Source organism: Acomys russatus, chromosome 10, assembly GCF_903995435.1.
Source record: "Acomys russatus chromosome 10, mAcoRus1.1, whole genome shotgun sequence".
Taxonomy (NCBI): Eukaryota; Metazoa; Chordata; class Mammalia; order Rodentia; family Muridae; genus Acomys; species Acomys russatus.
The window spans coordinates 18,587,532-18,602,122 of NC_067146.1; the positions used below are offsets into that span (position 1 = coordinate 18,587,532).

At 38.8% G+C, this 14,591-nt stretch overlaps 1 protein-coding gene across 3 annotated transcripts in view; it reads left to right on the forward strand.

The window, feature by feature from the left end:
- The window catches only part of Cadps2 (calcium dependent secretion activator 2), a 502,196-nt gene that overhangs the window by 353,564 nt on the left and 134,041 nt on the right, over positions 1-14,591 (forward strand). For all 3 annotated transcript variants that reach the window (XM_051151873.1, XM_051151874.1, XM_051151875.1), the window contains exons 12-13: positions 10,134-10,270; positions 12,313-12,500. In XM_051151873.1, the coding sequence (XP_051007830.1) occupies positions 10,134-10,270; positions 12,313-12,500 (325 nt within the window). The remainder of the gene's footprint in view (positions 1-10,133; positions 10,271-12,312; positions 12,501-14,591) is intronic.

A 14,591-nucleotide genomic window follows, 5' to 3' on the forward strand; every position in this document is an offset into this window, starting at 1 on the left:
TATTCTTTTTTTTTTTTTTTTTTTTTTTTTTTACTGTTCATTTATCTTCTTTGTTAGTTGACATCTAAAATATTTTGTTTGGTTTATTTTCTTATTATTTAATTTTAAGAGATCTTTATATATTTTGGATGCAAGATATTTATTAACTATGTCTCCTGACTAATATTTTCTTGTCTGTGGTTTGTTCTACAAAAAAAAAAAAATCTTTGTTTTATCTTGTATTGGGGTTTTGATTCATTTCTGTTTTCCTTTTTCATTTTTATTATAATTTATTCATATATGTCCAGATCGTTACCCCTCACTGGTATCTTCTCATTCACACCCTCCCTCCCTCTTCTGTCCTATTCCCCTCCCGTAGACCTCTGACAAGGGACGCCCTTCCCCCCTCCAACCGTGCCATGTGATCACAGCCCATCAGGTCTCATCTACCATAAATCTGTTTTTTATTTAATTAATTTATTCATATTACAACTCAGTTGTTATCCCATCACTTGTATCCTCCCGTTCCTCCCTCCCTCCCACTAGTTTCTTTCAAAAGAAATATATTTCAATTTTGATCAAGTTTATTTTCTTTCTTGCTGTTGGTTGCCTTTCACTTTTAAGATAATATATGATGTGAAAATAAGAAATAAAAGAGCAGGGCTGTGGTGCCTGTATCATGTCGAAACTCTCATGGACCATATTCTTTCTGCATCAACACCTTGGATGCTGGGATTAGAGGGCTATTTTCTCATTTTTTTTTAAGTTTTTTAAAATTTTATTAATTTATTCATATTACATCTCAATTGTTATCCCATCCCTTGTATCCTCCCATTCCTCCCTCCCTCCCATTTTCCCCTTACTCCCCTCCCCTATGACTGTGACTGAGGGGGACCTCCTCCCCCTGTATATGCTCATAGGGTATCAAGTCTCTTCTTGGTAGCCTGCTATCCTTCCTCTGAGTGCCACCAGGCCTCCTCCTCCAGGGGACGTGGTCAGATATGGGGCACCAGAAATAAATATATATATCTTAGTGACCTTTCTGCTGCTATGCTAAAATACCCAGGTGAAAGTAACTTAAGAAAGAAAGGGGGAGAGGGCTGGCTCACAGTTTAAGATACACTCTGTTGTGCTGAGGACTCAGAGTGCAGGAGCCAGAAGCAGCCGTTCTCATGCCGTGTACAGTCAGGAAGAAGAGACCAGTGAGCACCTGTGCTCCGCTCACTTTCTGTTCTCCCTGTCATCCAGGGTCACACCCTAGGGGATAGTACCACCCACAGTGGGCAGGCCCTCCCACCTCAGTTACCTTAGTTATGAATAAGAAATCTTCACTTAAAACAATATTTAAAATGTTTATCCTGTGCCTACAAATAATATAGCTTACATGTTGCATCTATTTTGTCTCAGTTTTTGTACTCATTGGTGTACTCATCAGTGTTCATGGAATTATATAGGCATTTGGTGAGTCAAAAAGGCCACCCTTGGACATTTGTCAACATCAATTGACTGCATATTGATATATTTCTAGACTTTTCCTTTTTTTTTTCTTTTAATAGGTTTGTTTGCCATATTTTTATTGTAGTTTACTAGAGCTTTAGAACCCTGGAAGACACTACTTTTTATCTTGCAGTGAAAAGCTTTGGTTATTAATTCTCTTAGCTTTCTTATAAGCAGAGTAGGGAAAATGGCTTAATACTTTAACGACTGTGCTGTGCTTTCTTCCAGCTTCTATTTGTTGTCACATTATCTGCCTATGTGTGTCTTTTTCCCTCCAGCTTCTTAAAAATTTCCTCATCAGTTATTTCTTAGACAATTTAATTACTATGTTTCTTTAGTTTTGTCATGAAAACATTCTGAAGCTTTACTGAGAGAAAAAGGGTTTGATTTTCTTTTTTTCAGGATTTAGGTTTTGCTGGGGAGAATGAAGTTGTGTTTACTGGATTAATTTTCTCTGTTTCTTGACCACAATCCTCCTTAATAGTCCTTATATTTTGGCTGCCAAGATAAAACCAGCATTCCAGCAGCAGTGTGAGGTTTGGGCACCACCTCTGGTATTCCCGTAGGATAATAACGCACGCGCACGTGCACACGCACACGCACACGCACACGCACACGCAGACACACACACACACACACACACACACACACACACACCCTCCCTTCAAATAGTTTCTACAACCCCAAACGCTGAGTAGCAGCAGTTCCCACGTCAGAGTCACTCCTGCACACTCTGCTGCCTGGAGCGCGGGCCAACAATCAAAGCAGACCTCTTGTTTTCATCTGTTTTCAATAAATAAATAACTTAAAGGAGACGCAGAGGGGAGATGGGTACATTTCCACCTCATCAGAGAGAGAGCCCCAACTTCCATAAGCTTTCCCTCAGTCTCTCACTGCCTTCCCTGGCTCCACACTGGTCCTCTCTTCTCTCACTGCCTTCCCTGCTTCCACGCTGTTCCTTTCTTCTCTTTTCCTGGTCATCTATTAGACTAACTTTTATAGTCACTAATAAAAATAAATAATATAAAGTCAAAATGGCTCATCATATAACAGAATGTAAAATCTTCTCTCGCTTCTGTTTATTTCTTTGCTGACCTGTAGTTGGTAAAGGTAAACTTCTTTTCTTCATTCCTTTTCTTTTTCTTTTCTTTCTTTCTGCTTAAATATATTATAATTTTTGTGTTGTTAAGAAGTTGGAATATTATCATCTTTTATTTTACAGTGTTAGCCTACAACTTTCTAGCCTAATTTCAGAAAATTTCCCTTAGCTCTAACATTCATTGTTTAAGTTTATTTACCATAGCAGAAGAGTAGAAACAATCTAATATCTTTTATTCATGCAGACATAAAAATAATGTAATTATATGCAAAAATGGCAAGAATGTGTACACAGTGTCATTTTCATTGTGTTAGTAACCTGCTTGTAACATGAGCAGGTAGGCATTCTTTTTCCTAAAATGTTTATACTTGATGAGCTGAATTGAGGGACCAGTTCTTTTTCATCTTTTTTTTTTTTTTTTTTTTTTTTTTTCTCTATGTTATCTTGGCTGTCCTGGACTCACTTTGTAGACCAGGCTGGCCTCGAACTCACAGTGATCCACCTGCCTCTGCCTCCCAAGTGCTGAGATTAAAGGCGTGTGCCACCACACCTGGCTCTTATTTTCCATCTTTTAATGTTCTCCATTTTATTTAGCCTGTGTACTTATTTATTTTTTTAAAGCTTTTTAAAGACTAAGAATTATGAATGTTTAAGGTTGGTCAAAGTGATGTTTATAAAATTTAGGTTAGTAGACCACCTTATCTTTTTACAATTGCAACAATAATGCAGATTTGTAGATTCCTTCAACAGATAAGTCTATCTTAATTTTTTTCTTTAAATTGAAGATATATAGAAACCCTTGGGGCAGAAGGGGAGAAAATGGGTGGGATGTGCTGCTAAATACATTTTCCATCTCCAGCGCAGTAAGCTGCCTTTGTCAGATGAGCAGAAGTTTTAAAACTTTCCTTGTTTGCTGTTTCAATCCAAAAGCACCTCGCTTTCCGTTTTCTCTTGATTACATATGTAACATGATACATTTTTTTCTTGGTGCCGCATAACCAAGTAGTTAACCTCCAATAATAAATGTCAAATGTGAACCAGGGTGCTGGAGAGATGGTTCGGCAGCTAACAGCACTTACTCTTCTGTTACAGTATCCAGGTTTGGGTCCGAGCACCCATGCCAGGAAGCTCGCAACCACCTGGAACCCCAGCTCCAGGGCATCTGACCCACAAACCACTTGCATACATATTACATAATTACAAGTAAAATGTTAGTTTTTTGTTTGTTTCTTTTTGTTTTTTTGTAAACACAAGCCAGAAAACCTGCCATCTATTTTATTTGCCTAATATTTTTTAAATCCTTAATTTTATGAACTTGCTTTTCTTATTGTTAATATGTTACTGTGTTAACAACACCTGACTTTCCTCACTTTCATGTTAAATGGCACACTAAGTAGGTAAAGCATTTGTTTATTTTATCTTGAATATATTTGTTCACCTTGCTATTTTATAATTCTCGGTCTACCTGTGTCAATTAAAACTTCTACTTTGTGAAAATATTTCATACTATTTACTACAGAATATAAGGCACATAAATCTGCATGTCAGTTTTAACTAACATGACAAAAAAGAAGCTAATAAATCATTTCACCAATAATTGAGACATGAATAAACTCCTAAATGATGTTTGATATTAACTGTTACTCTAGTCTTAGGCAAAACCTACATATATAAGAGAATAACAGACAAACCAGACTTAACAGCATATAAATTTGAAACATTGTACTCTACCTAGTGGAGGTTACATATGTGATACATGACAGTGCCAACTCTTGAGACCACTTGTAACTTCCTATAAGTTTTTAAGCTATATAAGGGTATGAACTAAGTAAAACTTATGGACAGGTTTATGTAAAGTAAATGGAGCTATAGGCAAACTCCTTAAGACTATGGTAGTTTTAATCATAGGCAAATGAATTATATTTCAAATGTTTCATCTGCTCTTAGGCAGCTCCGTGTTTTACAGAGGAGACATGGTCTCAGCTAGAGATCACTGCTCTTAGTCATTTGCTACTGAGTCCAGACACTTGGTAACTTCCTGTTCAGGCAGCCCCTTCTGTCTTCACACCTTTCCCCTTATATGTACACAATACGTCACCACACCAGGAACTGCAGGACATCATCACTATCCAGTATAAACAGAACATAATTGTTCCAGTGCACATTCTGAACTCTGACTTTGACACCCTTCTGGGGATTGTAGGTCCGCAGGCTCACAGAGCTGGTTGGGATCAGTGCCCATGCAGCATAACCCCTCCCTCACAGCAGAGAGCTCTGCCAAGTCTTTCATGGTCCTCCTGAGTTTGCTGCATTAGTTCCTTTCAAGTAAGTGTTAGCTGTATAAATTGAAACTGTTGGGTCCTATTTTTTTCCTTGAACCCACACAACAATTATCTTAATGAAATATTCAAATTTTCAGGTAAGTTCTCAAATTTCTAGCAAACAGCAGTATTGCTCAATTTGGATTTTATTTGTTAGCACTCCTGGTGACAATACCACTGAAAGATGTTAGAGCACACAGATCCTACTGTTACCATAGAAACTCCACCAGCACCCTCAGTTACCAGATACCACATCTGTAGTTAGTCTATAGTTTAGTCATCACAACTTATGACACTATGGCAATGCATCATTTAAGCCTATTGCTTGCTGGCCTGTTTTGACAATTTTCTTACACTGTTTCAGAAGACAAAACTGAAATTTGGTGGTATCATATCAACATTTGGATAGAACTATGGATACATTTTTATTTTTTAGAAAATTCAGATAACTTTGTCTCACAGTAAACATTAATTTAATTAATTTAAGACCGAGTTGTAAGCAACAGGCTTTGGCTATCCCAGAAGATTAGAAACACATTTTCTAACTGATTTAGATGTCTTAACTGTGTCCTTTAGAGTAAAATGTAGATGATTTATGCCAAAGGAAACTACATGAACATATGTTCTTGTGAACATGAGAAATTAGACAGTATCATAGTAAATGTCCTGTTTCAGTTTATGAGGAAAAAATATGAATGAAGAAGTGTAGAGATACAGTCAAAAGATAAAAAGTAACAGATTTGTAGGGTGTAGGTTTCACAAAAAATACAGTTAAGACTTCATTGCACTGATTGGTTTGTTAAATAAGTAGAGTGTAGCTACTCTTTTTTTCAGACATTATCTGTGCCAAGTGACCTGTCAGTCTGCCTCACTTTGCTCACTGTTTTATTATCTTTACGTATCTGTGACATTATAGTATAGCATATAAAATGAAATTTATGTTTTTAAAAATATGAGTATTTAATAGCATGCTTACACCATTCCTTGTACATTGAACTGTGCTGTATGTACCCAGATACATTGCTATTCTTTATTTAAAATAAAAGCTGGTGAACTAAACAGGCTTTAGTTTAATTTTTTTGAATGAAAAAAAAACCCAAATATATTAATGACACAGGGAGGTCCAAATTTTATTGATGTTTATGTCCAGTGCTTCACGAGTTCATGGAAGCCAATGGGGGTATAACTTTACATACAGTGTTTCATATTGTGCTTGCCTGACCCAGAAGGAGGAGAGGTAATGGGTCCTTTAAAAATGGGTTTCATAAAATTATAGCTGTGAGGGACTCCAGGGTGTTGCTGGGTTTTGATGGTGATGATGGTGATGATTTTTTTATTTGTTGGGTAGCAAGCATGTGCCATAGCAAATATATGACATTCAGAGAACAATTTGAGGCAGTCAGTTCTCTCCTTCCATTGTGTAGGTCTTGGGTATCAATTGCAGTTCAACAAACTGGGCAGCAAGTTCATTTACCTACTTAGGTAAACGTCTCACCAGCCCTTGTCTCATTTTTAAAAAAATGTTTATTATAATTTATTGACATTAATCCCAGTTATTATCCTCAATCTTATCTTCCTGTTCTCACCCTCCCTCCCTCTTCTGCCCACTTCCCCTTCCCTAGACCTCTGACCCCACCGTCTGACCACAGCCTATCCGTTCTCATCTGGATAGCCTGCATCCCCTTCCTCTGTGTGCCCACATGGCCTCTCAGCCAAGGGGCAGTGATCAGGTCACAGGCACCAGAGTTCGTGTCAGAGGCAGCCCCACACTCTTTTTTACCTTAAAATTTTAGTGGGTTTGTTTGCCTGTATTTCCTGAGTTGTAAGAGAATACTCCATTGTGAGTTAATATTTAAGAATATAATATTATCACCAATCTAAATGTTGAAAAATTATTTTCCATTCATGTGTGCTTTGTCACATTAGTAAAAACTATTTGAAGTTGTAGCTCATTAAATATTGTTTTATCAGTTCAAAAAGTATTTAAAAAATAAAAATTAACTGTAGACTCATTTTCAGAAACATATTTTAAGACTGTTTTTCTATTGTTATAAAAAATGATTCTTAGTTGGGCCTGGTGGCATACGCCTCTGATCCCAGCACTCAGAAAGGCAGAGGCGGTGGGCTGTAGGCGTAGTAAGAGGGATCAGTGCACATAGAACATGTGTCACGTGCAGAATTTGCAGGACGATTTTTGGATTACTCTGAGTTTTAAACCTCATAGTAGTCGATAAAGCGAGTTCAGAACAGCAAAGGCTCCACAGAGAAACCTTGTCTCAAACAACAACAACAAAAAGATTCCTTAAACCTTTTTCATAAAATAAGAACTATGGACCACCTCCCCTTGGTGGGGAGGCCTGGTGTCACTCAGAGAAAGAATAAGTAGGCTACCAAAATGAGACTTGATAGCCTGTGACCAGACCAAGGGGTATGAGGTCCCCCTTGGTCATAGACCTAGGATAAGGGAATAGGGTGAAAAAAGGAGGAACGGGAGGATACAAGTGAGGGGATAACAATTTAGTTGTAATCTGAATAAATTAATTAAATAAAAATAAAAAAATAAAAAATAAAATAAAATATAAAAGAATTGTGAGGGTTTTTTTTCCGTCTGAAATGTATTACATATCCTGGTCTCCACAGATGAACCATTAATGGTCGTTATTTTTAACTGCTTCTTATGACCTTTGCTGGAAGAAATAATGAATAAAAATCAGCAGCTATTTTATAAAAAAAATAATCATCTCACAAAGGTGACACTAAGCACATTTTTACTTAGAATTGAAGATGCTAAAATAGATCGGTTCCTTCAACTGTAAAATGCGTGTTTCGCCTTTCTTGGTGTTCTGCCTCCTACTCATTTGATGCTGTTTCATATTATGATATATTCAACTTTTAAAGACTCTGAGACAAAATATAGTAGAAGTTGAACTGTCTTATTTCTCAGTCCAAGGGGGGAAAAGTTTACTGTTCATCCATGTAATGATGATAGTGATGATGGCGGGGGGGGGTGTGCCGTTTCTGTTTGTTGGGGAGCAAGCATGTGTACGGCATTCAGAGTACAATTTGAGGCGGTCAGTTCTCTCCTTCCATTATGTAGGTCCTGGGTATAATACTTATTATGTGATATATTTCATCCACATAATCATGGGTGATCATTAAGTGTGAAAGAACACAGCTGATATTTATGCAGAGATGACCGTCGGCATACCTCATGTCATTAATGCACAGTGTCTTCCATGTTTTATTGCTCCGTTCGCTTTTTGATGTTTTGTGGACATGAGATATACATTAGTTTTTGTGTCTTTTTTAAAACGTGATTCTCAGGACCCTTCCGCCTGAATTATACAGTTCTTCCATCCACAAGTATGGCTGAAAGTTGAACTTGACATGGATCAATATGATCTGGGCTAAATATCTAAATGTGACTGATTATGTTAGCATCATGTCCACAGATCAATATTGAGTTTCATTATGAGCCTAACTCTATAATTGGGGTTAATCAATAAACTTTTGTCTCTTTTCCTTTGCACTTTTAGGATTATACCAGATAGGTTTTAGAAACTACACTTAGCTTGCATTTAGTACTCTTTTCCTGTGATGACCAAAAAGGGATTTATATATGAATTTTAAGGAACAGTGGGCATCACGTTTCTAACTGTAGGAGAGTCTACTTCAGTCCTGATAGCTGACGGCTTGGTCGGGGCTAATGTGGTAACACCCCAGCACTCCTCTTGGGAAGTATGGGGGCTTTTTCTGTCTATATTTAGTAAATCACATTGACAAAACATACCATTAACGAAAGCAACCATAAAAGCTTGCCTTTTGATAAACCCGCAGGGTCCGCGGGCGTTAAAAGATGCAGTCTGTAAAAAGCAGTGAATTTGAACCTTTGGTTGAAGTGCCATTTGGGATGTGGCGCATTGTCTGCATATCTGCACAGGCACGATGCTCCCTTTTTCATGTCTCTTAAACTTGAAGCTTGACAGCGTTCAATGCCATTTCTGCATTAGACTTGGTCCCGTTAAAAGCCCTATACAAAAAGCAGACTGGAAGTGATCCAACTAAAGCTGCCACGCTGAACTCTGGCCTAGTTTGCCACTTGGAAAGCAGCTTCAGGCCGTCACTGCTGCGTCCTTTATGGACAGGCCTGGGTTGTTTGGGGGTTACCTCATTTTGCAAGCATATTCTTAAAATACAACCATTTTTTCTCTCCCCCCCCCCCACTTCTTTTTGGACGGGATCTCACTATACAACCAGGGCTGGTCTGGACTCTATGTAGATTAAGGTGGCCTCAAAATGAGGAAGTCCACCAGCATCTGCCTCCAAATTGCTGGGATTAAAGGTGTGTGCCACCAAGTTTAGCCCAGTTTTCCTTAAATTTGGGAAATGAGATTTTTCTTTTAGAAGCAACTTTGAATCAAAATTAGATTTTGGAAAAAAAAAAAAAAAAAAAAAAAGAAATTAGATTTTGAGCCCGTGCAGTGATTCAACAGGTGAAGGCATTTGCAACCAAACCTGATGCCCTGAGTTTAATCCTTGAAACCCACATGGTAGCAGAACCAAAAGAGCCAACTCCTGTAGGTTGTTCTCTGACCCCCATGTGTGCATTATGGAATGCATACACTTACACACGTAATAAATGCATGCAACTAAAAGTTTGTCCTTGAATATATGCATTCTAAATAGCTTGTGGATTTTTCTCCTGTCATTTTGGGGCATCAGATTTTGCAATTTATATTTATATCATGTATTCTTTGCATCATAAAAATATATTAAAACTATACCCCCTGTTCAGATAGAGCCAATAAACAGCTCATTCTCCATGGTTGTAGGGGGAACGGGGATTGCCTCTGACTGAACTCTGGTAGCCCCTGATTTGAACACTTCCCCTTGGTGGGGAGGCCCAGGGCACACAGAGGAAGGGGATGCAGGCTATCTGGATGAGACCTGATAGGCTGTGGTCAGACGGTGGGGGAGGAGGTCCCCTTCTGTCCAAGGTCTATGGAGGGAAATAGGGTGGAGGAGGCTGGGAACTGGAAGATACCAGAGAAGGGATAATAATCCAAATATAATCTCAATAAATTATAATAAATTAAAATTTTTAAAAAGAAGAAAAATGTATTGAAGAGTGACCTTCTATTATCCTGAGGTCTGACTTTTGTGTCCCTTATAAACAATATTGCTGATTATTAAAGCAGAAATGTAAATGTGCTATATGTGACCTTTTGAATTTTCAGATGCAGACCGTTTTCAGAAACATGGGATGGATGAGTTTATTTCTGCTAGTCCTTGCAAGCTTGACCATGCCTTCCTCTTCAGAATTCTCCAGAGACAGACTTTGGATCACAGACTCAATGATTCATATTCCTGTCTGGTGGGTATAAATCTGTCTCTCTGGTCACCTATGGGTTAGAGTAAAGAATTTTAGACAGTGAGAAATAGTTGCTGTAAAGCACCATTTTATTCCTGACTCATTTAATCACTGTAGTTGGGGTTAGGGATAAAGAATTCCAATCGATTGCTTCTCAATTTGAAAATTATACACTCGAAGACCACTGCTGTGCCACTCAATAGACGGGAGAATAGAGTGGAATAGATGCTGAACTGCATTGCCGGTGCCCCGAGAGGATGCTGGGTGAGAGGAGCTGGGGAGAGGAGAACGCCTTACTTAAAGATGGAAAACCTCTGCTGTAGGACTCACCAGTACCCGCACAGGCTCTAGGCATCGGGCATTGCTGTCTTGCATTTGTCTCTTTGATTCCTAGGACATCGTAAGTGACAGGGGAAGAAAACAGAAAAATTAACATCAGGATGAGAGACAGAGGTATAGACAGGAAAATGGACAGAGGGACAGAAACAGATGAGTTAAGTAGACAACTGCCACCTGGTTTGTGTTGGATGTAGAACAAACTTTTGATGCTATAATTTATATTTTTCTTAACGCCACAGAGTCTAGGGATTAAAGTTATAGGCTAACAGCTATCTATGTTGGAAATGGCTTTCCTATGGCTACTTGACTCTCACGGATACTAAGGATAATAACTTGATAGAATAATTTATATTCTCTGAAGTCAGTTCTCAGATGCTGTATTCTCAAGTCTTTGGAGATATCCAATAGACATGAAGAAATGAATCCTTACACTGACAGTTTTATCAGTTTGTTTATGAAGATAAGGATAGAACTGGGTGGTGGCAAACACTTTTAATCCCAGCTCTTGGAAATTAGAGGAAGGCTAATTTGCCAGGTCTTTGTGAGTTCAAGGTTATCCTGTTCTTTACAGAGAATTCCAGAGTAGGCAAGGCTAAATAGTGAGACTTGGTCTTGAGGGGGGGGAGGGAGGGAGAGGGGGGGGAACAGAGGAAGATAAAAGAGGAAAGGAAAGGAAAAGGTGTCTGACAAAAAAAAAAAAAAAGGTTACCATATGTCTTGTATACACTGAGAGGGGAATATGATGAGATTAGGACCAGAGCTTAGAGATAGAATGGGCCTGGTTGTCAGTCAAGACTCACTATATGATTTTCTCTGTGCTCTTTGACAATTCTATTCACATTTCTGATGCAAGCTAAGTCATAACATGTACCATGTGTGTCAGTTCTAAATATTAGAGACCCAGTGTCTGTAATGTGGCTGGTACTTTCAATGGCTTCCCTGTCTCCACAGTAGAGTTAGGTGATGACTCTTCCCTTCCCTTTCCTTTGTTAATACGTTCTCTTGTGATATCCGTGTCCCCCTCTTCCTCACTGATGTAAGTGAGTTTACCATGATATTTTATGAATCTGCTCTACCTAACCCTACGCTCCATCATTAACCGAAACTGGCTATTTGCTCTCTGCCCCACTCTCACAGTCAGCATCTCACTTCAGAGGGAAAAGAAGCCACTGCTGGAAAATGCTAACTCGCCTATAGTCACAGAAGGGCAGAGTGAGAAAGATACTTCAGGCACAAGCATGCAAATGCATGCCACTGGAATTTGCTTTCAGTTTAGGTTATAAAATGCTTCCAGTGGATGGTCAGTTTCAGTGCTGGTGTCTGCTTTGTTAACTGGCTCATAAAGAAATCAGAATTTAGGGAGTGTCACTCTTTGTGATTGGCAGATGTAAATAAATCTTGTGAATAAAATTTGACTAGTTTTGGATGGCAGTAGGGAAGGGTCAAGGTGCCCAGACATCATCACAGAGGGTGCCGGTGCCTTAAGGCACTTCCAAAACTGATGGCATTCCATTAGAAAATAACACGTAAGCCTGCGAGTAGCAAAGCCAATGCCAAGAGACGCTCTGCTGCTGCTGCTGCTGCTGCTGCTGCTGCTAATGCTGCTACTTATAGTGCCTAAATATGAATAACAGAAAAGCAAATCTGAGAAGAGAAAATGTCTTTCTTTCTTTCTTTTTTTTTTTTTTTTTCCTTATCTCCCGCAGGGGTGGTTTAGCCCTGGCCAAGTCTTTGTGTTGGATGAGTATTGTGCGCGCTACGGCGTGAGAGGCTGTCACAGGCATCTCTGCTACCTGACAGAACTGATGGAACATTCCGAGAACGGTGCTGTCATTGACCCGACCCTGCTCCATTACAGCTTTGCATTCTGTGCCTCTCACGTGCACGGCAACAGGTATTTTGACTTGCAAATATGTGATGAAATGTATAGGGTTGCCTGGAACACCGGGAGAGTGTGCTCCTCTATTATCACCTGGTAACGGACTGTAAATAGCAGGTACTTCTCTTAGTAGGAAAAAAAATCGCACAAAGGAAAAATGTACATCACTACACTCTTGATTTAGGTGAGCTGCACTTTATGTTTCTTTTTGCTGGCAAAACCACTTGAGAAAGAGAGAGAGACAGAGAACATATCCATGAGAGTGCAAGTTGCCTTTTCGTTCTTCGGTGCTACCTGGTTCTGCATAGAGCTCAAGTGTCCAGATGATTTTTATCATAGCGCTCATGTGCGCCTGGGGACGATTGGCTGGCATGATGCAGGGCAAAGGATCTTCGCTTAGCTTTTGTGGAATAAACTCTCACTGTTAAAGAGAGATAGAAACCATACTCACACTGAGACCCCTTCAGGCCTCTCCCCTGACTTACATTTCTGGAGCAAACATTCTGAATGAGAATTCTGAGCCATCAAATTCATCTCTTGTCCATACCTCTGTACCTTTGGGTTGAAAATGACAACATGGTCCTCCTTAAAACTGTCCCCAGATTACTTTTGTTATGACTCCTCCTATAACTGAGGTCAATACAGCCAAACTGCTTTGACCTTGTTTAACTATTGTTCTAGATCTTGTCTCTGAAGTTTGCTTGCTTGCTTTCCCTCCTTCCTCCTTTACTCCTTTCTCTCTTTCCTCCTTTACTCCTTCCTTCCTTCTTTCCTTCCTTCCTTCCCACAAACCTGGGTAAGTTTCATCTTATTCACAGTATGGCATGCTGTTCAAAAACTCAGAATTCTGAACTCAAAATATCCTTGTTCAAATATGTATGTAACAACTGAGTAATGGGTTGAATTTCATGTTTTTCAGAGTACCCATCAATAAGAAAAGCAAAGTCATAAATTATAGTTGGAAATGAAGTATGTTAGTAAGCGTAGAGCAGTTAAAAACTCTGTTGCATTCATATTAAAAGATTCTGGCTTTTACTGTGTGGAGTGTTGTTATCATGTCAGCTATGAGGTCCTTTGTTGCTAACAGTTAACATCTGGAATGTTCTACTAACACCTTCAACCTTCTATATGTAAAATTAAATGGAGGGTTTCATCAAACCTTTCCCACCGTTGCCCCAGTGTGTTTCCTCTCTGACTTCACCTTTCTTTGTTCTCCAGTTATTCAGGATTTCAGGTACTCACTTGTTTATTCAGTCAGACTTTCATTTGCTTATTGCAACCATCGTTTTGCCAATATTTCCTGGTCCTCTGGATTCCGAAGCATGGTACATCATTTCTTCGACCTCACTTCCCAAGCCTGGTTTCTTCTTTTGAAGTTTTGTTTGTTTATCCCATAGTCTTTTCCACTTCCAACGCTTCTACTGTGACCCCTCTGTTTAGATAATTCCCACCCAATTATTCTTCAAAGCTACAGATTTCTACAGACATTTAGCATTTGGAATATTCTACTAACATTGTCAACCTCCTGTGTCTAAAATTAAATCTAGGATTTCATCCAGCTTTTGAACAAATTCATACTTCCTATCAGTGGCTGGAAATACTCCTGCTGCAAAATAAATGGTAATAAATATTCAGTGAATGAAGGAATTTTTTGTTTGTGTCAATATCTCTTTCACTAATACCCTCTTGGCATCTAACTTAGCATTTTTATTTTCTCCCATAGACCAGTTGCTGTCGCTATCAATATTTTGTCTGCATATTACCAACACAAATTTCTACCAATTTTAAAAATGTATTTATTTATTATGTATACAATGTTTTGCTGCATGTACACCTACATGCCAGAAGATCTCATTATAGATGGTTGTGATCCACCATGTGGTGGTTAGGAATTGAACTCAGGACCTTTGGAAAAGCAGCCAGTGCTGTTAACCTCTGAGCCATCTCTCCAGCCCAAATTTCTCCATTTTTAATTTCCAGTTATCTATCTTAATTCTGGCCTTTGTTGTTGTTGTTGTTGTTGTTTGTTTCTCTTGGCCGTTACAGAATCATCTCTACATTTTAATCTATCAATCGCCTTTAAAATGAATTAACTTTTAACCATAT